The sequence below is a fragment of the Pelodiscus sinensis genome, chromosome 1 (assembly GCF_049634645.1).
Source record: "Pelodiscus sinensis isolate JC-2024 chromosome 1, ASM4963464v1, whole genome shotgun sequence".
NCBI classification, from domain to species: domain Eukaryota; kingdom Metazoa; phylum Chordata; order Testudines; family Trionychidae; genus Pelodiscus; species Pelodiscus sinensis.
In genome coordinates, this window is record NC_134711.1 from 156,864,980 (window position 1) to 156,892,862 (window position 27,883).

At 40.5% G+C, this 27,883-nt stretch overlaps 2 protein-coding genes across 2 annotated transcripts in view; both read left to right on the top strand.

Moving 5' to 3' along the window:
* TMPRSS7 (transmembrane serine protease 7) overlaps positions 1-754 on the top strand; it is a 59,622-nt gene extending 58,868 nt beyond the window's left edge. The window contains exon 18 of the mRNA XM_075908545.1: positions 495-754. Coding sequence (XP_075764660.1) covers positions 495-665 — 171 coding nt within the window. The 3' untranslated portion in view covers positions 666-754. The remainder of the gene's footprint in view (positions 1-494) is intronic.
* Positions 755-5,258: 4,504 nt separating this feature from the next.
* LOC102460566 (suppressor of tumorigenicity 14 protein homolog) overlaps positions 5,259-27,883 on the top strand; it is a 28,798-nt gene continuing 6,173 nt past the window's right edge. Inside the window, exons 1-14 of the mRNA XM_075908555.1 lie at positions 5,259-5,404; positions 5,556-5,724; positions 6,352-6,476; positions 7,500-7,567; positions 9,019-9,215; positions 9,304-9,342; positions 11,954-12,173; positions 14,834-14,976; positions 17,145-17,242; positions 18,820-18,932; positions 20,171-20,304; positions 21,321-21,425; positions 22,093-22,200; positions 27,152-27,271. Coding sequence (XP_075764670.1) covers positions 5,321-5,404; positions 5,556-5,724; positions 6,352-6,476; positions 7,500-7,567; positions 9,019-9,215; positions 9,304-9,342; positions 11,954-12,173; positions 14,834-14,976; positions 17,145-17,242; positions 18,820-18,932; positions 20,171-20,304; positions 21,321-21,425; positions 22,093-22,200; positions 27,152-27,271 — 1,723 coding nt within the window. The 5' untranslated portion in view covers positions 5,259-5,320. The remainder of the gene's footprint in view (positions 5,405-5,555; positions 5,725-6,351; positions 6,477-7,499; positions 7,568-9,018; positions 9,216-9,303; positions 9,343-11,953; positions 12,174-14,833; positions 14,977-17,144; positions 17,243-18,819; positions 18,933-20,170; positions 20,305-21,320; positions 21,426-22,092; positions 22,201-27,151; positions 27,272-27,883) is intronic.

Here is a 27,883-nt window from a genome sequence, read left to right on the forward strand (position 1 = left end):
GTTTCTGTATTATGCTTTCCTACTTTAAAATACCTTATTTGTCCATAAACACTTTCTTTATGCTGCAGCTTGATAAATGTACAGTGTCATGAAAAAATTTAAAAAAGTATGCTTGGCAATGTCTCACTCATAACCTCCCACACTGTTGCTCTTTGTATGTCAGGTCCAATCCTGTTCCTATTAAATCATTTTTCATATTTTGGGTTTGAAATGCTGTTTTGTGGAGTACTATGGTTAGAATTTTCATGTTGAGTCTGATTTAGCAGCTGTATGCATGTATCTGAGGAGCAGATATGTTATACATTGTCTTAACTGAATTCATCTTCTTTTATTCCTAATCAAACCTAATGGGACGGTTTTTTCTGTTGTTACTAAAGCAAAATTTCAACTGAAGTTCATGGAGTTTTGCTCAAGTATATACTGTGGAATCTTACCCAGGATTTATTACTCTTTACCATAGACTATCTAAACTAAAATATTCTTTTTTTTTTTAGGGTGATTCTGGAGGACCTCTGTCGTGTCGAAGCAAAAGTGATGGAAAATGGTTTTTGACTGGTATTGTTAGCTGGGGTTATGGCTGTGGAAGACCAAACTTCCCTGGTGTATACACAAGGGTGTCAAAGTTTGCTCCGTGGATTAACAGATATGTGCCTTTGATTTTGTAATCTGGGCCTTTGATTTTGTAATCTGGTGGAAGTGGTCAAATGGGAACAAAAAGTGCATGCTATCTGGAATATCACAATTAAAATCATATTAATAAACAGTTGGTGGATGTTCGATTTCTTTACATACATCACAGATCACATTAATGCCTTGGCTGCAAAACATCCACAGATTCTTCTTGCTGCAATAGAAAATATAGGGCGTAGGTTCAGAGGGAGAGGGAGATTTTTGTGAGTCTGTTCAGCCTAGTGAAAAAGATGCTTAAGCTAGACCCCAGGGGTGCTAGGACAAATAAGTATCAACTTGTTTGAAAGCAAGTGGGGCCAGAGCAATAGCTGCAATGGGAACTGAACATGCAAATCACAACACTTACACAGTTTTGGTAGAAGAGCCATACTTGAAGGTGAGTAGGAACCACAAGACCTTCTAGTCTGACCTTCTGTGTATCATAGTGTCTGGGTGCTAGCTCGTCTTCGTGAGCTAACTCAATAACCAACATGAGATGGAAGGAGTACAGCCTACAGGAGACTAGACTATTCAGTGCCACAGGCAGAAAATAGAAGGAACGAAAGTGCACCTGTGCTCAAAGCCCCTGCAATGGAGGGAAGTGACTGTGAAATATAACCAGATAATCCTGGCAAGTGATGCATAACTACATGATGCAGATGAAGGAAAACAAACCACAAGGTCATTGCCAGTCTGACCTAGAGGAAAATGAGAGTGAGAACCAGTCAAACTTAGTGTGAACAAGTGGAAGAGTTGGGTCCTATGGCAGCAGCGGGTGTTTCTTTTCATGCCCCTAGGATAGGTCAATCAGTATCCTAAAGAAATCAATCCAGCCTTCCTTGTGTCCTGTGAGTCTTTCCCTTGTTCCTCTCACTTCTCCCATAGTGCTTGGTAATAGTCTAAACAGTCCACACTAGTGGCTCCTCCTGTCAGGAAGGAGGAGGTAAGATGGGTACTTATGTCACAATCGGCCCATTCATCTTAACTGATCATATCCTGCATGGTGGGAGCATGGAGCACCATCTACCTTAGTGTTAAGGTCCACTAATCTTCCTTGTGTCACCTCTTCCAGCAAAGAGACTGGAGTAAGTGAAGAAGAGCCCAGACTGACATGTTGGAATGAGGGTAAAGGATAGTAGATGAATCTCTTTTTTTCCTCCCTTCCCTCTGGCCCTCCACTTCCAAAAATTTCAGAAGCCATGCTCCGAGGGTGGTGGTGACTATTTTTTTTTTTTTTTCAATGGAGCAAGTATACTAGTTGCCTGGAAGAAATAAGTCCTTGTGCTCAGCTGGCAGCTGAAAAAAACTGCTCCAAAAATGTGCTCATGTACCTATGTGTTCATATGCAACACTTTTTCTCTTACTACAAGCTGTTGAGTACACAATTGTTACGACAAGAATTTGTCTAGAATCAATTAAAATAGCTATGAATATAATCTAATGGATTCTGAGGCCTTTGTCCTTTGTGTCTGATACTTGCAATTTGAACCTAGTCGAAGCAAGCGGTTGGTATGATCCCAAAGTGGGTCATGACCACATTTTCATGGAGTTGCCAAAGCCAATGTTAGACTTGTGGGGGCCTAAAGCCAGAGACTGAGTCTCTCAGCCTGGGACCAAGGCCCAGGCCATCAACCCTGGGTGGCTTCAGCTTCAGCCCTGGACTGTGGGGTTCAGGTTACAGCCCCCTTTTCTCCCCAGGGCTTAAGTCCTTGGGGTTTGGTTTTCCCTCCATCCCCCCCGATCAGGATAGGCAGAGATCATATGGGTTTAGGCTTCAGTCCCTACTCCCATGACCTTGTAATTTTTGTTGACAGAAGGGGATTATGATGCAAGGAAGCTTGAGAACCCCTGCTCTAAACTAATGTTGGAATTAAATGTGTGCTAAAATCTACTGCTCATCAACTTGACTTCAAGTGTAGGTGTCAGAATTGAACCTAATTTGTTGATTGTATAATTGGAGGCTGATACTACCACCCTAAAAAATAACAGTTACTACCTCGAGTATTCCCATTAAGACAGTCTGAAGGCTTCAATCTCAAAAAATGCCTGTACCCGTTTACATAGGGTTTGCGTATCTTATTCGTCAATAATTACATCAGTGATAAATTGTTAGATATTTGCCAATATGCTATGGCCTCTATGCAATATTAAAGTGCTTAATAATTATTAATCATTCATTTTCATCTCAAGAAGCTTTGCATATTCTGATGTAGTTACTAGATCTGATTTCAGAATGAAAAGTAAATTTTGTGTCTGTTTTGGAAAATTTGAAATAATTTATTCTGTTGCCCACAAAATTCCAGATTCTATCAATATTTTAAATGATTGAGTGTGGAGAATGGGGTTAGTAAGTGGGAAAGCTTGCTAAAATCAAACTTATTAAGCTTTTTGGGGAAAATTTCACAAAACTGACAGATTAAAACTGGCAAAGGAAGGAAAAAAATCCAAACTTGGAAAAAATTGGATGGGAGGGTACAAACATTTTGGGACAACTGCCAGGAAAAGACATTTCACTAAAAGTTTGTTGGAAAAACTGTAAAATAAAAAGTAAATTAAAAATTAAGTCCGTTTTTGAAGAGGCCAAACTTTGAGCAATTTCGCTGGGGGAAAATTCCAACTAGGCATAACATTGACATTGAAATCTAAGGTTCAAATTCTAGAAAGACTTTAATACATACTTCAGTCAGTGAGCTGAGTAGTGCTGTTAAAGAGTGTGCGGCACGATGAGAGCCTTAACTGAATATTCTCTTGTATCATTCTTAACTATACTCAAAAGAAGCAACTCATTCATAAACAAAGTTCTACCCAATGTCCAATGGAACAGCAATGTTCTCCTCCAGTGGGGCATGTAACTATGGTGGTTACATCCAAATTACAAGCAGCTTTGAAGCTTGTTTTTTCACTAATTGGTATGCTAGCTCCACAGCTCTGTAAATCACCTGAGAATTATTGCCCCTCTTCTCCAAGCCCTACCTTGAAACCTTTCTTTCACCCCCCATACTAGTGTGTCCACATGCCTTTATGATTGATTGAACTCTTACATGGTGTATTAGATTTGCTAAAGCAAGATCCGCAGAGTAGAATTTGTCTTACATTTCTGAAACTTGTGCGTGTGCTGTAAAGGGGAGGTTCTCAGAGGATGAAATAGGATTCGGGTATCTAGTTGTCCCTTGTGCCTTTTGAAATTTGAATCTTAAATCTTCCATTCAACTGACAGATTATGGTACAGGTGATTTGTAATATACTCTTATCTATAATGTCCTAACTTTCATAGCCTACAAGTTCCTAAAATGCGATGCATTTAAATGGCTACAACAAAGTATTAGCATTCAAACTACTGTACTCCAATTTCTATCCCAGCTTCCTATGTAACACTGAGAAAATCATTGTGCTCCATTGCCTCAGTTTCCCCACAGTTGACTAAAATATTAAACAATCCACACACATTGTAGTTTTATGCAAAGATCTCTCTTAGCAGGCATTGTTTTGCATTCCCCAACTATACGCCTGATCCTGTAGACCATACGTACACAAGTCATTAAAAATCCGTATGCATTTTGGCTAAGTAAAGACGGCAGCAAATTGTGTACTGTAAACTTAGAGACAAGGCTTCTTATGTATTTTAATTCATTGTGTTTTAAGGGCTAAAAAAGGAAATCTAAGAGGCTTACTTCACCAGTGCTTTTTCTTTTCTTTTAAAGTTTCTTCTACTTTAAATCAGACAACTGCTAATCAATCAGTGAGACCTGTATAAGATGGGATGAGAACTCGAAAGAGAAACATTTGTGTGTGGTTCTCTTTAGAATTCCTGAGTCATGACAGGATAAGATTGCTTTCAAGCAAGTTCCTTCTGCATTCTATATCACTTTATCACTTTCGGGTTTACTTTTTCCCTCAATTGACTTTAGTACTGGGATCTTTAATATTATAAACATACTGCGTTCAAGGGCTCCAGATCAATTTGTATAGTGGGACTGCTTTGACCATTGAACCAAAATGTAAACCCTATTTATGATGGAAACCATGTCAAGCCACGGGATACTATTGCTGCACTCCCAAAACCTCTAGTTCTGCCACCTATGACTACATTTTCTTTAGTGATATATGCAAAATTTCATGTCATTTGTTGGGTTGCTCATTTAAAGCAATTTGCTCCAGAAAGGTAAACTTGAACTAACAATATTTGTGTGTGCGTTCTTCTGCTGTATGACATAGGCACTACGCTGTCCTTTTTAGAATTGTAGAAGCATTGTTTCTGAGGAAAACTGACCTCTCAGATCCCTGTGAATGTCTCTAGGCTTTCTATCTGGTGTCCAGTAGAAGACTGATGCAGTGAGATCAGCTTAGATTTTATTGTGTTTGTGGTCCTTTTTTGCACATGCACAGTTGGGAAATGGAAGTTTTCTCTTGCTCATGTATTCTGAAGGGAGACGAGCAGCTGATAGGCTCAACTGACTGAACGATGTGGAAAACAAAGAGTTACAGTAGTGCTGATTCTTTTCCTTCCCACCTACTTTGAATGCAGACTGGCTCTCTCTTTAATCAGTATGCTGACGGTGAAATGAGAGGCAATAGGAAAAAGTGCACCTTATTCAAGTGCCTTTCGGGATTTTGATGTTGAGAATTGTCAGAAGTGAGTCGTCAAAGCATAATGATGCAGTTTTTCCCCGCCAAACGGATCCCTGTAGTATACAGCATTCCAGCTCCCAGTGATTCTGAATGTGGATCTGGACAGGTAAGGGGGTTGCAACAGAGCACAATAAACATGTTTTATTCTTGGGGATGTAGTTGCCTGTGTTCACAATAGTTAAAATTTGGGCAAGGAAAACTGCACCTGCTTTATTGTCTGAGTCATTGACACTTTTCCACTTGTTTTTCTTTAACAGAGTCTGAATCTTCAACATATTCAGTCTTCTCAAGAAGAAATTTCATGTCTGCAGTGTTGTTTTTTTAAACAGATGAATATGCATTTCTGGAGGGGGTGGCTTCTTGGAATTTTACCTCTGATTTCCTTAGCAGCCACTATATTTGTGTTGGTCCTGTACTATTCATTATGTAAGTGCCATTCCTTAGTAACATAATTTATTTTTCAGTACCCATTTAAGTGCTGTCTCCGTTCCATATTTGGACAGGTACCATGTAAAAAGTAGGCTGCTGAGTTTTTTCACCTTCATGATCGTTCATAGACAGTTAAATGTGTATGGTAAACAGTGGTTAGAGAATAATGAAGGTGTGGATTGTGCTGGACACTGGATAATCACAAGGGCTGCAGTTAAGGCACTTAGTGCCTGCATGCCATTGCAATTCATTCATCTTTTCAATGGGATTGGGATCCTATTAAAAATTCCCACTTTTAATATCCAAGCCTAAAATCATAAAATTTCTAAGCTTGTGAGCCACTAATGATGAAAACTTAAATTTTTAGCAAACTGAATGTATAGGTAGAAATCTGACATTGTAGGGGAGCAGAGCACAAGTTTTGGCAAATACAGAATAATATTCTCACTGAATATTATCCTCAGCCATTGGTTAGTGGTAGATTGATTCATACTGTCATATTTTCACATACTTCAGTCGAGTAACATCAAGGTTAAATCAGTTCTTTCACAAACCTCTGCTTCTTGTATGTTTGCAGTTGCGATGGCCTATTAACCTTGCTAATGCATGATCCTGTTCCTGCAGCTCCAGCATTCTCCTTTATCTATATTGGTGGAAGTGTAGAAATACCCAACTTGACCTACACAAGTGACCTCGCTGATCCAAAGTCACAGAAATTTATAATGCAAGCAGAAACAATCCAGAGCTATGTAAGTACTCACAGGTGACATAATTAAGAACACAAAAACCTTGTATTGCGCGAGTTGAAATCCTGTCTTTAAAATGCAGAGCTATAGTAGAAAACTGAGGTTTGAGTCATAGGTATCTGTTCTTTTCTTTCAAAGTAATAAAATCTAGGATTAGTCTGGGAGAGAGTCAAGTTACAAAGCTTAAGACAACTGCCCTCTTTAAGACAGGGCAAGTGGATGGGAGGCAATTCAACCTGTTAATCTGCTGTAGTGCGTTGGGAATATAATGAGCCAAGTACAACCTTGTTGTCTTACACTAAATGGCAATATTTTTTTTAAAAAAAGGCTAGTTCAAAGCTGAAAATGTTCAGCTTTTGTAAAAGAGCTAAAAGTGAACTTATTTTTTGTTCAGCTTAGATTCCCTGTACTGATCTGTTTCTGCTTGGGTGTGAGATTTTTAATTCCAATTCTAAATTATTGCACAAATTCTATTTTGGTTCCTCTCTCCTCACCAGCACAACAATGCTTGCTTTCTTGCGCTTCTCATACAAGTTTGTATTTGTGAGATCAATACTGTTTTCTGGGTCCATGCTAACAGAGGTCTTTAAGCACAAAGCCGCCTTCTGTTAGCCTGTATTTCCCAACAGAGTTAATCTTGTGTCTCAAAACTGCTTTGTGCGTGGCCGACATGAGTTTGCCGTGACTGGATTATAAACCAGAAATGGCAGAGTTTAAATAATGAAAATACATAAGGTAGTTTTGATTTTTTTTTTTTATATTTCCTACATAACCCTCTCCCCTATTTTGGTGAAAAAAATAGTTCATTTCCACTTTGTTCAAACTGAAATGGAAGTTGAAATGTGAATATTGCTTGCTATTCTTACCTGACCAGTAACTCTTACTACTCTGTAGTCACTTTTAAAATGCAATTTACTGGTGAAGTGTTAATGGCAGGATACTTGGAAAAGTTAGTGATTATCTAATAGTCTAATTTAACAATTTCTTTTCTTCTTATATTTAGCTTTCTAATTATTTAACTGTCAGTTTGCAGAACTATATGAGTCTTCTACATTAGGGAAATATTACTTGAAAACTGTTGTTGCTGCATTTAGGTAAGTCCTTTTCTAGATGTACTAAATGACATGCATGCACATGTGCTTTTGTTTTTAATGGCTTTTCTGGGAGGGATATATAGAGTTTGATAATATGGAAAATAAAGGCAAGTTCAGTAGCATACTTAAAATCAAGGGGTAAATGTGATGAGATAAATACTTAAGATTTTTTCTTTCAATACTCATTTGTTACTGAGGAAAAGTTGATTGGTTGTGGACTGGTTTTATGCTGGTTGAAGGGATTGCTTTCAAGCCTAGACACTTTACACAGCAGTTGTCAATAGACATTTTTTGTTCTCATCCGCTATTTTGAATAACCTGTTTATTTGAGAAGCCTACCAATGCAACACCTGTTGTGGCATCCTATAACAAAACTGACAGGTGTACGTTCAGATGAGGCACTTTATATAAGCACCTGCCAGCAAAGCTGGTGCATAAAGTAGAATGATCCCACAGTCAATTGCATCTGTAATTTTTTGGAAGACTGAGCTACTGGCCATTTTGGGGTGGAGTCTAGGGGCACATCTTCACTTGCTGCACTGGAGGTTGGCCTTCTGGCATTCAATTTAGCAGGTATAGTTAAGACCCATAAATGGAATACTGAGGGCAGCTCCATCCGATTCCTGTACTCCTCGCAGTTATGAGGAGTAAGAGAAGCCAATGGGTGCATTTGCTCCCATAGGCCTCCTACTGTGGGGACACTGCCAAACTTGGCTTAAGGTAAACTGACTCTAGCTATGTATTATACGTAGCTGGAGTTGTGTACCTTACGCTGGCCTTCCAGGTCTTGTGTAGACCTGGCCTAGGAGTCAAGAGGCATGATGATCTGCCTTTTTATGCACATAAATCAGTTGATCCAGCCATGGCTTCTTCATGTATGTTCCCATTCAGAGTGTTTTTCCCCCCCTCTTCACATGAATCATGTTAATGAGGGACTATGTGGTTCTCTGGCTGGCCAGAATATGGGTATATTTTTGTGATGGCATTTTTCAAAAGGACTTGACTTCATACTATTACAGGAGTTTCAGCATTGACTTCAATGCAAGCTGACAAGACAAATCAGGGTTTCTCAAAAAGCCATCACATATGTGTCCTTAAGAAAAATTGTTCTAGAGTGTTAATAAATAATAGTAAATTAAACAAAAACTTGATATCATTCTATAGATCAGGGTTTTTTTTTTTTTTTTTTAAAGAATTTTCCTCAGGTAAGATTTTTTTTCAGCATTTATCCATATCGGTTTTAGTTACAGATCTGCCTTTATCCAACTTGTTTCGGACTAGTCTATGGGAAAAGAGAATTTTGCAAGAGGAGGGCTCTGTATCTCTATATACAGCAGAAGTTTTGCAGAAAGCTAATGCTGACATATATTAGCTGAGACTACAGAATTAATCAGAATCAAACTGAAAATGAGAACTGAAACTAATCTATAATATATTGTTTCCCTCCACAGCGAAGGAGAAGGTGGTCTCCGAGCTTACTACTGGAATACATTCTGGGCACCGCAAGAGATAGTTGACTCTTTCAAAAGATTAACCTCACTGAAACAAAAGGAAATAATCAGTAAACATACACTTCAGACTGCTAATTCTTCTGCTGAATCCTTTCTTATGACAGATGATTTTGATCTCTCAACAACGGATCTTTTTGGTAACAACCTATCCTAAACTCCTTCAGGTTGTGTTTTGCTCACACAGCTGACAGTTGTTGATTTTTTTTTTTTTTTTTTTAATTTCAGTTTCAGATTCTTCAGACTATGATGTGACATTGAAGTCAGGTAATTACCGTTCTTAAATACACAACTGTACTACTTGAAAAAAATAAGCTTTCTTTAACAAAAAAAACAGTGGCAGCACCATGGTTAACAACTATTTTTTGGTAGAGTTTAAGGGCCAAATAAGAATGAGGTCCCATTATGGTAAGCTCTGTGCTAAGGGAGAAATTGACAGCTCCTGCTCTGAAGAACACACACATTAAATACAGTATATTTCTGATCATTCAAATAGCATGGGAGACATGGATTTTATTAGGATAGTTGGGAGTTGAGTCACTTGAGAGTTCAGGAGCCATTAAACAGCAGGGTGGCTTTTCCCATTTCTAAAAGTTCTTCCTCTTCCTCGCAGTCCTGGCCAGGGTCTCTGCTCTGCCTGTCTCATTCACTCCCCTGACAGGAGGCTTCCTGCACTGCTGCAGAAGCCATTCAGTAGCAGGGTAGCCCTTCCATATGAATAGGGGTAGGTATACTTCACAGTCCTGGCTAGGAGAGTGGAAGCCCTGTTATCTGAACCTCCATTATCCAAATCCGTTCCTTGTGCCCCAGCATGAGATTCAGGCTGTAAAGGACATGTATCTCATGCTGCGGGCCAAGGAAGAGATTCAGATAATGTGGAGGTTCAGATAACAGGGTTTTGGATAACCAGGGAGTACATTGTAATAAATAGATTGTGTGTGAGAGAATTCTTTAATGGCTGGTCAAAACTTTCTCCTATGTTTAGCTTTCAAAGCCATATTTAGTAACCCCAGTACAAAGGCTTAGCTCTCAAAGGTGTTTAGAACCAGCCACTCACAAGGACTTGTACTGGGAGTGCACCTAAAAATCAAACCACTTATTTAGTTGCCTAAATATAAACTGAAGAGTTTAACTCTAGACCACCAAGTTAGAAAAATGTGGCTGTTGCTAGTGATCCTTTTGTATGTTGTTTATAGTGCCTTTTAGGCTATGTCAATACAGCAGCATTATTTTGGAATAACTGACGTTCTTCTGAAACAACATAGTCCACAACTACGCAGCAAGCAGCTATTTCGACATAATGTCAAAATAATGTCGAGCTGGAGGTCTTCTTACTCTGACTCCTGTAATCCTCATTTCATGAGGAGTAAGGGAGGTTGGCGGAAGAGTGCTCTAACTTGGACTTCCTGCTGTGTAGACGGCGCCAAAAGCTGAAATAAGCTATTTCAACTTAAGCTACGCAATTGACATGGTTCAAGTTGCATAGCTTATTTTAGCTTTAGCCCTGCTGTGTAGACGTGCCCTTAGTGTCCAGAATAGTAGGAGGAGAAAAATGAAGAGGCATAGGTGAGAGAGGAGGTAGGTTTTTTTTTTTTTCAGTTGAGATTTCAGATGATATAATGACCTGAAGAGATGGCTTGTCAAGCTAATGGAATGTGAGATGAATGGGTAGTTGGTGGAGTTTTGGGAAGAAGGTGAAATGCATGGGGATAAGGCAGGTTGTAGCAGCCTCTCTATATACTGGCTTGATGGAAGGGATAGGGGGACAGGCAGACTGGCAATAGTCAAACACAGCAGATGTCAGTGTGGATACAGTTTCCTGCTTGGTGGAGTCAAAGGTAGTGCCATAAGCAAACAATGCAGCAACAGTTGTCTGAAGTTTTGCAAAGGAAGAGAAGAGCACAGGCAGAGTCAAATAAAATATTTGAGACGAGGGAGCTAAGGGACATGGATCTGTAACTGAAGGGTCCATTGTCTCAAAGAATCACTTCTGTGTCTGGAAACTTGTACCTGAAAGAGATTTAGATGATGGCGGAGTATCTTTCCTGACCCAGTTAACCCCACTGCTGAAACATAAGTCCCAATTGATAAAAGATGGAAGGAAATGACTAAAACGATTTACTTGGGGTAAAACTAAGGTGCATGTGCTTTCAGCCTTACAGTGAGATCAGTTATCTTGAGTTTTGGGTGGTGAGTTTTGGGGGTTCAAATACAACATGATTGTAATTTTGAGGGTTTCATCATTTGTATGTACTTTGGTTGCCATTATAATTTTTTTATTTAGTTAGAATTGAATGTTGTTGAATTGCACTTGCTAATGTTACAAACAAGGAGTACTCCTCTGAATTAACTCGAGCATTGCAATTTGCATTTGTGAAAGATGCTGGATTAACAGAAGTAGAAATTAGGCTTTATATTCACAGGCCAGGTAGCCAGAGCTCCCTTTTCCATACCACTGTACTACAACTTTGTCCAAAAGGGAGTCACTTCCTATGGTATGAGACAGTATTGCAGCATGATTTCAATCCTTGTCCTTTGGCAAGAATGCCAGCCAGGTTAAGTTAATGGATATTGCCTATCTCCTAGAACTGGAAGGGACCTTGAAAGGTCATTGAGTCCAGTCCCCTGCCTTCACAGCAGGACCAAGTACCATCCCTGATGAATTTTTGCCCCAAATCCTTAAATGGCCTCCGCAAGGATTCAATTCACAACCCTCGGTTTAGCAGGCCAGTGCTCAAACCACTGAGCTATCCCTCCCCCCAGATGGTGTGGACAGCTGCTCAATAGGATCTAAACAAAAATTGCCACAATTAATTTCTTATTTACCCTTTTGTCTACATTTTTTCAGACTCTGATTTATGTTGTCTTTTTTGTATAGCAGTATCCTTTGACTTGTATGCAAAGCCAGGTAACAACAGGACTTTAACTTTGATGAATCCTAAGAAATCTTTTTATCAGTGGAGGCTGCGTGTTCCTTCTAATTATATCGTGAGACTTGTAGTCCTTACGTTGCATGGTGTCACTCCAGGGAGTTGTGCATCACACAGATTATCTGCATATGATTTCCTCCTTCCTCTTCAGAACAAGATCATTACAAGGTATAACCCTAAAGGAAAGCTACTTTTTCATTGTTAAACCAAACACCAAATTGTATATGTATGCATTGCTGGCCAGAGTGCTCATGGACATGTTTGAAAACAAAGAGGATTGTATGGAATGATTAGTAATGAAATATATAAACATTAAGGAGGCTAATTCAAAATTCAGCCTGGTTTATCAGTGATCAGAAAACAGTACCAGCTGATGTTTGTCTCTTAAGTTACTATCTGAAATAAATAAGTTGTCTTGATGCAGTACCTAGCCAAGAGATTCTGCCTCATATATATCTGCCAATATTTGGCACTCAAGTTTACCTTTGTTTATGCACTCAGCAAGGAGGACAGGAGTTGAAAAGGGCAGAGACTCAGAAGTATTCCATTATGCCCTCCAAATCAGCACTGAGGCATATAGGACAAATATTGTGGAGAACTCAGTGTTGGTACTGCCCATGCTATATCTTTTCTGTGGGTAGAGATCAATTTCCAGGGCTGTCAACCCATCATGTTTTACAAGTAGTAAATCAGCTATTTAAAAGCAGAGAAGAAACATGATGGCTTGGATTCAATTCATATTAGTATCAAGCTGCTTATGTTACTGTCCGTTAAAGCTTCATGTCCAAGAAGGCATTTTTATTCCAATGATATGTATTTGGTATAAAGTATATTCAATTCACTAATGCAGTCATGTTTGCCAACAGGAGTTTCAAAAGTAGGAGCCGGATATGCTGGGAGAATTAAGTATGTGCACAGAAAAGAGAGTGGTATTGGAGAGAGCATCTATCTGCACTCTACAATACTTTTTGTTTGTTTGTTATCCATTGTGCTAGGACTACTATTTTGTTTTACAGTCCTTGTTTGGACACTAATCATCTAGCATACCTGTTCACTCACTGAATGTACCCTCAAAATTTCCATGTACCCTCAAAATTCTTTGGACTGGTTAAACACAATTAACTCTGTCCAGTGAAATTTACAGAGATGTGTCCAATGTCCATGGGTGAGAGAAGATAATTGGTTACTGTGGGTTAAGTTATTGCTATACAGTATACAGAGTTCCTTTGGACTTTGATGCCTTACAGTGCTTTCAGGACTTCAACTTGTGTGTGATTCAAAATCTCAGAGGGAAAGAAGGTTGAGATGCTTCAGGTGACCATCCCTTTCTGTATACTTGATATCCTAGGTCACCTTAGAAACAGATGCAGCTATACACATGCAGGATGGATATTAGACCTTCCCACCTTCTATTCCAGAAAATACTTGTTCTGTCCCATGAGCTAAAGGGACCTCTGTTAACTGCCCTTCGTATTCAGGTTATTCGTGCTAGTCTGTTTCTAGGCATCCAGTTCTACAGGATGACTCAAAAGAGAGGGTATAAACGATTCTGAGTGCTTCCCTTAATGTACAGCGGTGAATTTGACACAGCTACAACCAAACCATGAAAGTATGAATGAGGCTGTACACTGCTGTGAGAAGTACCATAAAAATGTTCACCTCATATAAATATTGAAGACTGTTACATGCCCCACTATTCAATTTCATGATCCCTTCTCAAGTTACTGCACGAATAAAACGGGCTCAGAAACAGATCGCCAAAGACTTCCATAAGAGAGGAAAAATATCTGGACTGTTACTTCAGAGAGAAGATGAGTTGGAAGGCATTGGGTAGATGGAAATCTATAAAATAATGAAAGGCATACAGAAGGTCAGCTGAGAGCTTTGGTTTACCCTGTATCATCATATAGGAGCAGTGGCTAGCCAATGAAACTTGAGGGGAGGTAAATATTCTCTTACATAATAAGTACCCTTTGGAATGCGAAGGCACAAGGTAATATGGATTCAAAGAGCGTAGGACATTTTCTATTACACTAGGTAAGCTCTTAGTGGTTTGTGCTTCAAATAGGGAACACCGCTAGAATAAGCAATAACTTGTCTACAAATAAATAGATAAAGACTTCAAATGTATTGTCAGTTTAAAAGTAGTACAGACATTGACATGGGTAAGACTATCCATGTCCACTATGAAAGGTGGTATAAATTATAAGGGATATTAAACCTTGGTGCTCCAGGGTATTGACCAATCCTGTATTGCTTGGAGTTAATAAGAATTTTCCCTCATAAATAAAAACCTGCCCAATGGTCCATTGGCTGGCTTCTTTCCTCTTGCTGAAAAGCATATGGTATTAGTCATTCTGAGAGATTAAACCAGGTAAAATGGTATCTTTCAGGGGCCAAGATGTTTGGACAGCAACTGTCACTATTTGCACAGCACTTAAAACAATAAAGTTCCCAACTAGTTGGCGCCTAGGCATTATCACTGTGAACAGCCTTAACAGGCCTGATTTGATATTGTAAATCTGATGACTTTGTAAAACCGAAAATCTCTATGTACCTCTTAGCAGCATCCTTTTGGCAGTGAGATTGGGTGTCTTAAAACCCAAACTGAGAGTCTGAGATGGTCAATTATATCAGAGATTGGGAAACTAAAGGTCAACACATTGGATGCTCAAATGGCAAACAGTTCATTGATGAGATGAAAAAAAGCAGCAAGTGTCCCAGGGAGTTATGTCAAAGTTCAGCTGAATGTGTTGGAATAGTTGCAATCTAATTTCAGAGGACAGGCAATACAGAATGTTACTTTATTCAATTGGTGTCTATTTCAGGTGGTGTGGAGTATCAGGAGTCTGGGGTTCTCCTGTCATACGGTTAACTTCATCGAGTAATGTTATGCTGGTCACCTTCTCACTGGACAGAAGACAAGAGAGCAACATGCTAAAAGCATACTTCCAAGCTGTTCCTAAAGTTGGTGTGTATTCCAATTAATCATTTGATATAGGCAGATTGATCCATTTAGGACGTTACTTACTTATTGAAAGTTATTGCTTCTGGATAAAAGAAATTCCCATTCTCCCTAAAGATGATTTCAGGTAGCTGAACAGAGGATAAGGTTTGAGATTCGTCCACTTGGTAGGATTAATCTCTGCTTACTACTTTAACCGTCTCTCTTAATGGTTGCACTTCTCCCTGTCTGTTCCTCACTATGTTATGTTTTTGCTCTTCAAATATGCTACTCCCAAGAGAGTGCAGTTGTCAGTCTCAGTAAAAGTCACATCACCGCTCTGCAATCTTACCTCTCTTGGTACTCCTGCCAACTCCAGTATGAGTGAAGCACACTAATAGTCTGTGATTGGAGTAAGCTTGCAGTTCTGTCTGGTTACAGTGGAATACTTTGAATTGCTATGGCCTGAGATATTTGCATTTTCTTGTACACACCTCTGAAATGAAACTAATATTAATAATTTATTTCTGACCACTTGTTTGCAATTACTGAATCTTTTCTCCTTTTGATAAGGGATTATAGATATTCATGGACAGAATTATTGGCCAAAATGTTTTGTCCCTATGGAATAAATTATAAGGAATGGCCCCTACATAACTCAGGACCCTTCAAGATGTCCCAGATTGGGCACCCAAAATTGCTAGCCACACAAATTTTGCAATGGAAATGAATGCAATTTTAAATATAATTGACATCCAATTTTCTTTTATTTCTTAATTTATGCATTGCTATATTGTCTAAAAAAGCCCCAACAGCGAATAGCAATTGTGGGGCAGGGACTAGATGATTACAAAGATGGTTAATGGGAAGTGGAGTTGTATAGTCACCTGCTCAAAAGCAGCACAAGTTTTAAAGATACACAGACTGTTTGGCTTACATGAAATTCATTGTGAATCTCAATTCAGTTTTTAGGATGATAATGTTGAGAGATCCCACACCTGTGAATGTATGTGTGTATATATGAATGCCTCCTTGCAGGCTGCTCTGTCCCATTTCTTTATTTTCTTTATGTTGAATGTTTGCTCCTTCATCCCACAGTGTAGTTACAAGTGACAGTATTAGGTCAAACAATTTTTCTTTTATTTGACTAAGATTGTTCTTTGCTGATAGGTGGGTTGGCCTTTTCTTGCTTCTCGTATAAAATGTGGGAGGATGGGGCAGTGGAGAAGGGAATTGTATAGCTTACAGAGAAGAAATAGAGTGTGGGGAAAACATGTGAATGTGGTCTGCTATAGTAGTTGCAGAAATGTGCATATGAAAGTAATTCCCATAAGTATCAATATGTACCTTGTGTTTAATTTTGTCCGAAGGATTGTATTATTGTCACTAAATAAATCAACGGGAAGCCTTCCTTCTGAAATGAGCAAAGTGTGCCTTGGGGTATAACTGCAGAAATATCATTTTTGGAAAGTAAGATGGCATAGTAGCAATACTAGCTATCACAAGTACTCAGTCATCTTGACACTTTGGGTATGTCTACACTTGCACCCTCTTTCGAGAGAGGGATGCAAATGAAGGCATTCGAAATTGCAAATGAAGCCGGGATTTAAATATCCCGTGCTTCGTTTGCATATTTGCATTATGGTGCTATTTCAAAATACCAGACACTGTTAAGATGCGGTTATTTCGAGAGAAAACCCTTCTCTCGAAATAACTGGTAAACCTCATTGTATGAGGAATAAGGGTTATTTTGGGAGAAGGGTTTTCTCTCGAAATAACCACATCTTAACAGCGTCTGTTATTTTGAAATAACGCTATTTTGAAATAGCACAATAACACAAATATGCAAAAGAAGCATGGGATATTTAAAGGCTACTTTTTTCGGAAAAACCTGTATAGTCTAGACATAGCCTTAGCTAATACTGCAGGGCAGCACTTGGATTCATGTACTACTCTCATTTGGAAGTTAATTATTGTAATTGCATTGAGAAATAAGAGTTGTGATCTAAAATCCCAGAATGAAGACCTAGTAGGGCAGTATTCTCTGGGAATGTAGGAAGAAGTAAGATCGCAAGTGTCATGGCCCATTTTCCTCTCTCTAGTCTGTACCTAGGGAAGAAACAGAGTGAATTGAATCCTCCTTTGAGGTGAAATTTATGTAAACATGGAGATTTATTGGTATTTTTCTCTTCCAGTCTGTGGTGGTCAGTACAGCTCTTGGAATGGGACGGTGAGCTCCCCTTATTACCCAAGCTACTATCCTCCAAACATTGACTGCAGCTGGCTAATCCAAGTAAGTCTTAACAACTCTTGAAAACATAATGGAAATCACGACTGCTTGTGTTTTGCATATCAGAAGTAAAAATGGGAGAGCGGTTCTTCCTTTGAGGCTAAAACCAGGGAATCCATGCCAAATACTCTAGTAGCCATTTTGCATCAATGTGGTGGTTAATGGATTGTTTTAATCTCTGCTGCAAACTGGGGTTCAGGTACCTCTGCAAATGGAATGTGGGGGATTACAAAATTAGTCAGTGGTAGATGCAAAATAGTGGAGTAGTAGGCCTCTGAGTTTGTTCTAGCTTGGCAGATCCTATTAGTGTCCTCTCTTGACCTAGCAGTTAGTGCATGTTTGGAGCCTTGCTGGGTTATTTCAACTGGGAGGTGAAATGGATGATATAAATCCTGTGTTACTTTGGTGTAACCCTGTGCTTTTGTAAATTATGAATACACAGGCCTGCTTGCTTGAACACAATAGGAAGAACCAGTTAGTCATTTCTTTGTCTGCTTTTCCAGCAGATGTGTCCCAGAGAAGATCTGCCTCTTGGGGCTGTGTGAACTACTGCTTCTCCTACTTCTTGCTAGCTTTCTCATTGCTTCCTCCTGTGGATGCAGCAGTACATGGCTGCGTTTCTTTTGCCCCAGTGTTTGCAATCAGTCCCATGGAAATTCTGCAATTCACTGGCCTCAATTTCTAATAGGCTTTGCCCTGCAGCCCCATTGCCTTGGGTGTTGGCTTACAATTATTTCTGGCAATCATCTGAAGATCAAATTTCTGCTTGAAGGCAGCTATTGAAACTTGACAGTATAACACTGTAAACTATGCATAGGACCCTAACAAATCCTGGCTGTGAAAAAATGTCACATACTATAAGATCTGCCAGGGAGAGGCAGGGATGAAGGTGTCTCAGCCAGCGATCCTACTATGTTCCCGTCTCACAGGGAATCACAGGGCTCCACTGGATCTCTTTCCGCCTCCCTCCCCCGCTAAAAAAAAATGACTCTCGCCCCCCCCCACCCAATATTGTGCAATCCTCATTCTGCATTACCTGCTGCCCTGTTCTGAAGGCAGCATCTCTATCAGCAGCAGCACAAATAAGGGTGGCAATACCACAACTGTCCTACAACAGCCTTACAGTGTCCCCACAAGCCTCTTTTGGGTCAGGACCTTTATGGTCACTACACTGAGAAACAGCAGGTGTAAATAGTTGAAATTGGGAAATGGACTTTTTTTTAAAGCGAGCACTGCGGAGGGCATTAATTTGGTAGGGCCCTATTTATGCAATAGTACTGTCATCTATAAGCGTTCAGGAGGAGAATGTCAAAGAGACAAATGGCAGTTGGGCTTCCAGCTCCCTGACAGACCAAAGAAGTTGTGTGCTTAATTGCCATTTACGCCTTGTACAATCTCCTTTTTCTTACATACCTTCGTTCCTTACTGCCGAGAGTAGGCAGTGGGTATTTTCTTTTATAATCTGATGATGGAGATGTCATTAATGAATGCCTGACCATTTGATTTTGAGATAATAGGACAACATTTGTCAATCATATTTAAACTCGTTGGGTTTGTTTTGTTTTCTTTAATGATTGTAGGCACCCCTGCCTGGGTATAAGTTATCGCTAAATATCCTTGTCATACAAATTCAAGAGAAGTCTCCAGGGTCCAATAAATGTGATAAGGACTGGTTAGAAATAGATGGAGTTAGGTAAGTTAAAACACTCTCTTTTATTTGACATTAATTAACAATATTCTGAGAGGACACAACTTACCATTCTATAAAATATTCTGTGCTAAAATCTTGGATTTCTCCAGCAACTTCCCTAGTCTGGCACCATTGGCACCTCACCAGTCATGAACGGGGGGATTTGCCAGGCCTTGAGTACATTTAGACCACTGGGTTGTTGTTTTTTGAAGAGGATATGCAAATTCTGTGGGAATTTACATATCTTCTTCCTATCGCTTTTTCGAAAGTGGGTCTTTCGAAAGTGAAAGTAGTCTGTACACAGGTTTTTTTTTTTTTTTGGAAAAAAGCCCCTTTTTCAAAAAACCCCGCTCTTCCTAAAAAAAGGAGGTTTACATGGTTTTTCGAAAAAGGGGTTTTTTTTCTGGGGGGGGAAAAAAAACAACCCCGCATCCAGACCTTTCGCTTTCAAAAGACCCGCTTTTGAAAAAGCGATCGGAATAAGATATGCAAATTCCCGTGGAATTTACATATCCTCTTTCAAACCCCCCCCCCCACCCCAGCCTGTAGCTTAGACGTACCCCAGGAGAGGTACCTCTCCTCATGGCCCATGCTGCCCCTGGACTTGGGCTTCAGCCTGACCCCGCTGCTGCTCTGGTCCCCTGAGGCTCTTGTGCTGCCACCAGCCCCGCTGTTACTGGAGCTCTGGGGCTGGAGTTCTGCAGGCGCTTGGGACCGTGGCTACGGCTGGAGCTCTGTGGGCGGAGCCAGAGCTCTCTGGCTGGAGCTCCCCACCTGGAGGGATGCTGGGGGCAGCAGCACTGGATCTCCTGCCACCCCATTTACTTTCCCTGCATGTCCTCTGACCCTGCCTGCCACCCCAGTGTGATTTTTAAATGCCTTGGGGGAGGGGGAGCCACGGGCAGTGCAGTAGAGTTAGAGTAGCTTCTGGCTGCTCGCTCACCCCGGATGCTGTCCTGTGTCTTCCTGCAGCCAGGAGCACAGGGGCAGAGTCTCTGTGCACTGCTCCAGCTGTTATACTTTTAAAGCTTTAGGCTCACTGAGAACCAGGAAATCCATTACAGACAAAATAGTTTGGAAAAATATAAAGGTTTCATCCGAACCATAGTACCATCTTAAAATGTTAATCGTTTTGTACATGTAATAGTAAGGACAAGAGACAGTAAAATAACTCCTTTAAAAGTGTAAAGGCTTAGTGCAGTTGGATTGTGGTTGTAATGATTGTGTTCTGCACTTGCCAGATATTGTAAAGCTATTGCCGAAGGCAAGAGAAACAAGGAATATGGCGATTCAATTGTGATTAATTTCCATTCAGATGAACTGGTCACCCACAGAGGGTTTTATATTGAATATAAAGCATTCAGCCACACGGACCGTAAGTGCATACAAGTTCACTTTGGTTTTTGTAAGGGGTCCATGTTACAACTTTGGGGGAAACCTTGCTTAGAGACCTATGTTCTACACTCTCACTCATAGCAATTGTGGAATGAACAGGAATTGTCCTTCTGTCTGATTGGTTGCTGAATCCTGCCTGTCTGGCTCAGAGGTGAGGGAAAAATGAGTCTCTGCTGACTTGACCCAGGCACAGAGAACAAAATTTCAGGTAAACGGTATTATAACTTGTCCCTAAGACCATAGAGGCAGGTGTATGCCAGTTATGAGGCAAGAACACTATATGGTTACTAACAAAACTTTCTAGTAATGATACCCTTTAGGGACCTGAGTGGTCCCAAAGGAGGGAGTTTGCTGGACCAGGGGAAGTCAGGTATGGGCCCCTCCTGGCCACCAGCCCAGTCAGTGTACTGCCCCCGGTAGGTGGCTGGGCTCCACTACCAGCTGCCACTCCACTCCAGCCAGTGGGGGCCCCCACCTCCAGCCAGTGGGGGGCTTCCCAGCTGTTGGCAGCCCAGGTGCTCTGTGTTGCTGCTGGCCGAGTTCACTCTCAGCTGGCAGGGCTTCCTACCTGTCCTGCTCCCGCTGGTGGCTGCTGGCTAGGCTTCCTGTTCCCAGGCCGCTGGCACTCCAGGCTGCCTGCCGGCTGAGTTCCCCGCCACTGACAACCCCTGGGGCTCTCTGGTCAAGCAACATCCATGGTCCTGCTGAAGCAGATAGTCCTAGACCACAGAGGTTCAACCTGTACTGATTTAAATTTTCTAATTCATTAATTTAAATTCACTTAAATCTGAGTACCTGTTCAAATCATTGCTCTTTAGTGTTTTCTCCTTTTTCTTTTTCTTCTTTTTTTCCGTTGTCTCCTTTTTCCACAGTAGATGGCATTGCCTTAGTTGAATTATGTAGAAGAAAAATAAATAAATGGGGTACCTCTGCCCTAATGAATATTTGATCCATGACAGCAGTTTCATTACTTCTTTCTAACTTTTCTTCTTTTAGCATGTCCTAAACAATTTAAATGTACAGACAGAACATGCATTCCTTTAAACAATCAATGTGATGGATGGAAAGACTGCTCTGATGGCAGTGATGAATTAGACTGTGGTAAGTTTATTCATCTTCTATTTATAAAAACTGTCCTTCATCAAGTCCAACAGTCTCTTTTTTGGGGCAGTAAAACGTATTTTTTTTAAAAGGTGAATTCAGAGAATACTACTTTAAAATAACACCGTTGAATAATACCATGTAACCTTTACTGACAAAAATACAATACAAAAGAAACTTCAGGAGGTAGCCGAGTTAGTCTGTACAGGATAAACTTAAAAAACAACAAATAGTCTTTATAGACTAACAAAACATGTAGATGGTATCTTTTGGATCTGTGTGAGTTTCTTTGTGAAGTTGATGGATTTCCACTTCATACGGCTGAATGCAGTGCCTTGCATGTTCAGAAGTTTCAGGGGTAGCCAAGTTAGTCTGTACAAGATGAATTTAAAAAACAACAAATAGTCTGGTAGTCTATAAAGTACTAACAAAACATGTAGATGGTATCAGACTACCAGACTATTTGTTGTTTTTTAAGTTAATACAAAAGAAGCAATCCTTCCAAAAACATAAATAATGTTTAACATATTTATTCCAGTGCTTCCTGTAAAAGAACTAAAACCATGGAAAGGGTAATCTTAGCCTACTTCAGAGTATTGGGTTCTTAAGTGTTTTCAGATCCAGTAACTAGGAAATACTGTGATATTTAAAGATCTCTCTTCTTCAGGATGTAATCCAGAGGAGTCTAGTTGTCATGATGGAAAGTGTAAACGCCGTTCAAAGACTTGCAAAGGGGATGATAGTTGTGGAGAGGATAGTGACGAAAATGATTGCCGTAAGTGCATTGAAAAATAGTTTTGGAGGATATGGGTGAGGAGTTGGTGTGTGTGGGTGTGGAAATAGGGATATTTTCTTGTTTTCACTGTCTAAAGTTAGTGAATATCTCATAAATACATGGACGAGTAGCCTGTTTGTGTGTATGTGTGATGTGAGGATAACGGAAACTTTCATATGCATGCACCATGCTATGCTTTTCCAAATATTAATGTATGTTAATCACACTTCATTCATTATGTCATGTAAGAATTGCACCTGGGATTGACTTGGTGATCTGGATGCCAATGAGGGTAGAGATTAACCTGCTGAGGGAACAGGAAAGAGCGATGGTATTTGTGCATGTGGGAATGAAAGCTGTTGCAGAATCAAAGATGTGAGAGATGGAACATTGCTCTGTTATTACCAGAATGTTCCTTGCAGAAGTGCAGGAAGGTTTGTGGTTCTGACCATTAGACTGAAACTAAGTCAATGTCTTTGCTGCAAACACCAAAATGTTTCTTGCTTGATTGCTTTCCCCTGTCCCAGTCACCTGGGGAAAAAAGCATTTACATATTCTGGGGACTAGAGTCTTTCATAGATTGTAGATAACACAAGAGTACATGGTCCCACCAGACTTTTTTGGCATCTCTGGCTTTTAGTAGATCATTCAGGGGAGCTTCAATCAATGGCATGTTGGAAGCAAACCAGTAATTATATCCTTCCAAACGTAGGAAGCAGTCTTATCTGTCTGCTGGGCCAACATGTGAGGCATGAATTTAACATTTGGACTTTAACTAGCACCGTGTCAAGGCATCTTTCTATCCAATATTCTAAATAAGACACATTTGGCATGGCCAATTTACAGTTGGCAGGATTACCTCTGAGGCTGAGGAAAGTCACAACCCCTCTTAGGTGAAACAGGTAGTCATCCCATACATGGTTAGGGCCAGTGCTTTTTTTGTTTAAAAAAAAAAGTGTCGGTACTCCAGGGGAAAAGTTGTTGAGCTCTGATTGGAGGTGCTGGTACTGCATGTGGAGGTGCCAGTACTGAGTACCAGGCAGTACCGTTGCAAAAAAAGCACTGGTTAGGGCTACAATGTTGTCAAGGTAACCTCCAGCTTATTGTTTTTGTGGTCTGAGGATTAGATTTATAAGGTGCCGGAAAGCTGTTGCCACCCCCTTTCCCTTTTGAGGCTAAATAGCATGGTTTTAAAATGCCCAAAGGGGGTGGAAAACACATTCTGGAAGGATAGAAACCAGGGGATCAGCCAGTAGCTTTATTTAGGGCCATCCATGCTGAAGTAACATACTGGGCCCAACCACTATAACAGCTTAGCAACATTTGTCATTGGGTAATTGTGATGGAACGGACCATACAAAAGCTTGCCCCTCTGTACTGTTGTCAGCCGACGGTCAGGGCAGTGAGTCGTGTGTGTGTGTGTGTGTTACACACCTGAAACTTCAACTGCTGAGACCAGGGTCCCTTCGCAGCGGGCAACCTGGAGAAGGTTGACGGGCACCCCAGGAAGTTTACAGGGAGAGCTTACTACATCTCAGATTTCAGCTGCTAGGATACAGGCAGTCTAGGGAAGACTGAGAGATGCCCCAATGGATCTGTCACCTGGGAGTGACACGATCCAAAATGCCCAAGCTCTTCCTATACCTGTCCCTTATGACCGACTGAAGTTCTTTTAAATTGTGCTTGGTTCTGTTACAGCAACTGAAGGAGTCAGGTTAAAGCTTAAACAGTTACTATTTTATTGTTACAGGGTAAACTTAGCTGTTAAATGCTACTGCTGTGTTACAGATAACACAGCCACTACAAAGGACAGGACAGAAATTACACTAATAAGTCACTTACAGGTACCATGAAACCCTTTTGGTTCTCTGAGCTCTTATTAAATGCATGCAAAATAGACACCTAGCAGGTATATATTCTCACCCCTGCATTCCAGACTACGTTCCAGAACCCCAGCAGATGGGGCTCATGAACAGCCGGGGGTGCCCAGCGTCTTTCTCTCAATCCCTCGGGAAGAAGTAGGGCGAGGTTGGGCGTCCCATAGACCTCGAGAGTCAATCAATACCTGCCAGCAGGTGTAGGTGATTGGAGTTCAAATGGGGTGGGCTACTAAACCCCTCTTTATACCCCTTGGGTCACGTAGGCTTCTTCCTGGTCTCAAGTGGCCAATTAGGAAAAATGGCTTTGAATGCCAAAGTTCCCACGAAGGGTGCAAAGCATAATTCACACCTGGGAAAATGCAGACAATGGGCACCTCTGCTATGTGATGGGTGAAGATTCCTCTCCTGGGACAGTGCAGGCGTGTCAATTACTGGTACTAGCCATCAGGATGGCGGGAGGCCCCGGGCTGTCAGCTAGCCCATTTACTGTTTGGTTTCTGTTTATGGTAGAGTCAGGGACAGGCAGCACACCTGCGTTCCCAGGGCATCAAAGGCTGACTGCCTTTCTCTTGCTCTCTGTTGGGGGGGGGGGGGGTTCGTGTCTGGCTACAACTGTTGAGGTTTCCTCCTCTCTGAGCGGGTAGCTTGAGTCTCTGGGGTATTATCTGAACATGTTTTCTGTGGCACCTGGGTTCAGTATCTGCTGGCTGGCAACTAGCACCATGGAAGGTCTTGGTTGGCAAGTAGGATCCCATATCTAGTGATCCATTAGTGAAAAAAGTCTCTATCAGTTGCACCATGTGCTGAAGACCCATTTCCAGACTCTTTCTGGAAGTATGGATAAAAACTCTGCATCCTGGGCCAGTCCAGAGTGCTTGCTGGGGCAAAGCTTTTGATACGGTCTCCTGCATAATTCTTGCCAGCAAGTTAAGGAAGTATGGATTAGTTAAATGGACTGTAAGGTAGATAGAAAGCTGCCCCAAACACCTCAGTGCCAGACTCCTGTTTCCAGAGCCCATTGCATCCAATCCCTCCAGGTCTCCCCCTCCTACTAGCCCCACGCTCAAAGCCCCCCAGTGACAGCTCCCCATCCTGAATGTCACAGTGCACCTCAATGCCCCTTCCCACTATCCAGAGAGCCCTCCAAAGCCCGCGTGCCTGTCCCACCCCCCTCATCTAACCCTGCTGCTGCCCCCTAGTCACCAGGTGAGTGCAGAGCACTTCCCTGTGTGGCGGGAGGGCTGTGTGGAGCCCACAGCATACCGGGCCCTTGCTAAGCGCAGCTGCAGTGCTCAGCTGGGGCCAAGCACTGCATGGAGCCTGGCTGCCACAGCAGCTGGGCCCCTGTTGAGTGCTGCAGCCGAGCACATCAAGGCTGCATAGTGGCCAGCGGAGCTGGAACTGGGACCACAGTGAGACTGTCCCAGTAGGAACAGCCTCACTGTGGCCCAAGCTTCAGCCCAGGACACTGGGTTGCCCGCTGGACCACTCACCCTGCTGCTGCATGGGGAACCCCAGCGGATGGGGCTCATGAACATCCGGGGGGTGCCCTGGTAGTGTGCCACAGCCTGCCACCGGTCCGTGGGTGGTTGGGATGCTGTACTGACCTGTAATTATAGCCAGTTTCTCAGCCCTGGTCTACACTAGAGAGTTATTTCAAAATAACTCACCTTCTTTTGAAATAACAAGCAGATCGTCCACAGCCTGTTGTTTTAAAACAATGGGCTGTTTATTTTGAAATAACTACTCCTGCTTGTCATGGGGAATAACATTCATTTTGAAATTGTTTTGGGAGTTATTTAGAAATAAGTTAACTTATTTCAAAATAATGTCCTAGTTTAGGCATACTTTCAGAAGGTAGTTTTAAATTAGCAATTTATTTCATATGAATGGTTTTATACCGAGATTGCAATTCAGATATCTTTTAAGAGTTGTATATTATAAAGGAAGAACAGTTTTAATGTCTAATGAATGACAGTGTGTGGCTGATTTTGAAATATCTACTTTGTTCTCTTACTTGCCATAGATTTTCTGTTAGTTTTTCCAGACAGTTGAATATATATAATATGACATACTACACTTTCCAGAGATATGTAATATAAAAGGAATGTTTAGGAACTTGGCTCCATTCAGCAATGCAAAGCAGCACAACCAGCTTTTCAGAAAACTGCAAGAGGCATTGGCTACTTTTTATTATGACTACACAAATACAGTGACACCTACAAAAATGCCATTACTTGGGGGATAGGAATGGATAAGAACTTGTAAACAAATGTCATTTAGAGTACAGATAAAAAAGTTTTTACCATATTTATAAACACTGACAATCTGATTTTTGTAGAGCTAGCTCTATTTACATGTTGTATTCCTTTCGCCTAAACTTTTTTTCCTAGTAGATTGAGAGTTCCTTGAGGCAAAGACCATGTTCTCTTGTCTGTCTGCAAATATCCCAGTATACTTGGGATGTTACAATAATAATAATTAATTAATTAATTAATTAATGCATGATGCAGAAGTTTCTGGCAGGATTCCTAAGTAATACACTGTAATATTCCTAAGTCCTAACATTTTACCTGGAAATGGAGGTGATATCACAAAAGGAACTTAAGTCATTAACTCAAGTTTGAAACTTAATAAGTCCCTTTCATGGTGATTAACAGCTGCGTAATTGGACAACAGGCTGGTCAGCTGTTCAAAGTATTTGGAATGCTGAAAGTATTGGTGAGCAAAAAAAAACAAAAAAAAAAACAGAGAGCCTTAAAGCTGCACAGTTTTAGAGATAAAGTAGCCTAGTTTTGTTTTGGCAACTTAGCCCACTTCATTCCTGAATGACAACAGCCACAACAGGGTAATGCACTTTTGAATTTTGCATATTAACTTCACATGTTTAGCTGACTGCCTTAAATCTTTTGAGTGTCCCTATGTGGCTATGACGACATTAGAAGTGTAGCTTTCAATGCCTTTGTCCCAATCATATTTGTATACTGTCTTCATAAATTTTCTAAATAGCATAGAAAATAATTGCAACAAAACTGCTCCATTGTTCTCACATCAGTCATGTTTTCTTTCAGCCTATAAAAGTTGTTCTTCATATGCATATAAATGCCTGAATGGAAAATGCCCCACAAAACCAAACCCAGAATGTGATGGAATAAGAGACTGTGGAGATGGATCTGATGAAATGAACTGTGGTATGTGAAGTTTCATTCATTTGAAATAAATTTTAAGTGAAAGAATTCTCTCACAAATTAACTTTCAGCAAATTTAAATATATACTTATATATTTGGCTCAAAACTTGGGTTAAATTTGGTGTATACTTTAAATGAAAATACAGGATTTATAAAACCCCATATGAATAAAATTAATGTATTGATATTTCTATAAAAACCATTCCCTTTACATCTGCTTTATCAACTCAGACATGGCCAGTTGAGGACTCCCAGAAAGTGACAGTTACTTAAAACTAGCACATTGACCCAGTGCTGCTTGGGTCCTTAACTCAATTAAGGTGGTGGGTTTTTCTAAATAAAAGGAAAATGTACAAGCTTTATTTAACTCTGTATTTCTCAAAAATTATTAGGTTAATTTTTATTTTGGATTTCTTAAGAAAAATTGTGTACAATGTTTCCATTTAATTGTTTGTAGTATTTTTTTTAAAAATGGGAATTCCATCAAGTGTGTGTTTTTCATCATCCCTATAACCTGTATAATTTGCTATGTTTTTTTTTAAAGGGCTATAGACCGTGTGATTAGCCATAACATTTTCTTCTAGTTTTCTAACCTTAAGAATGATTTAGATACA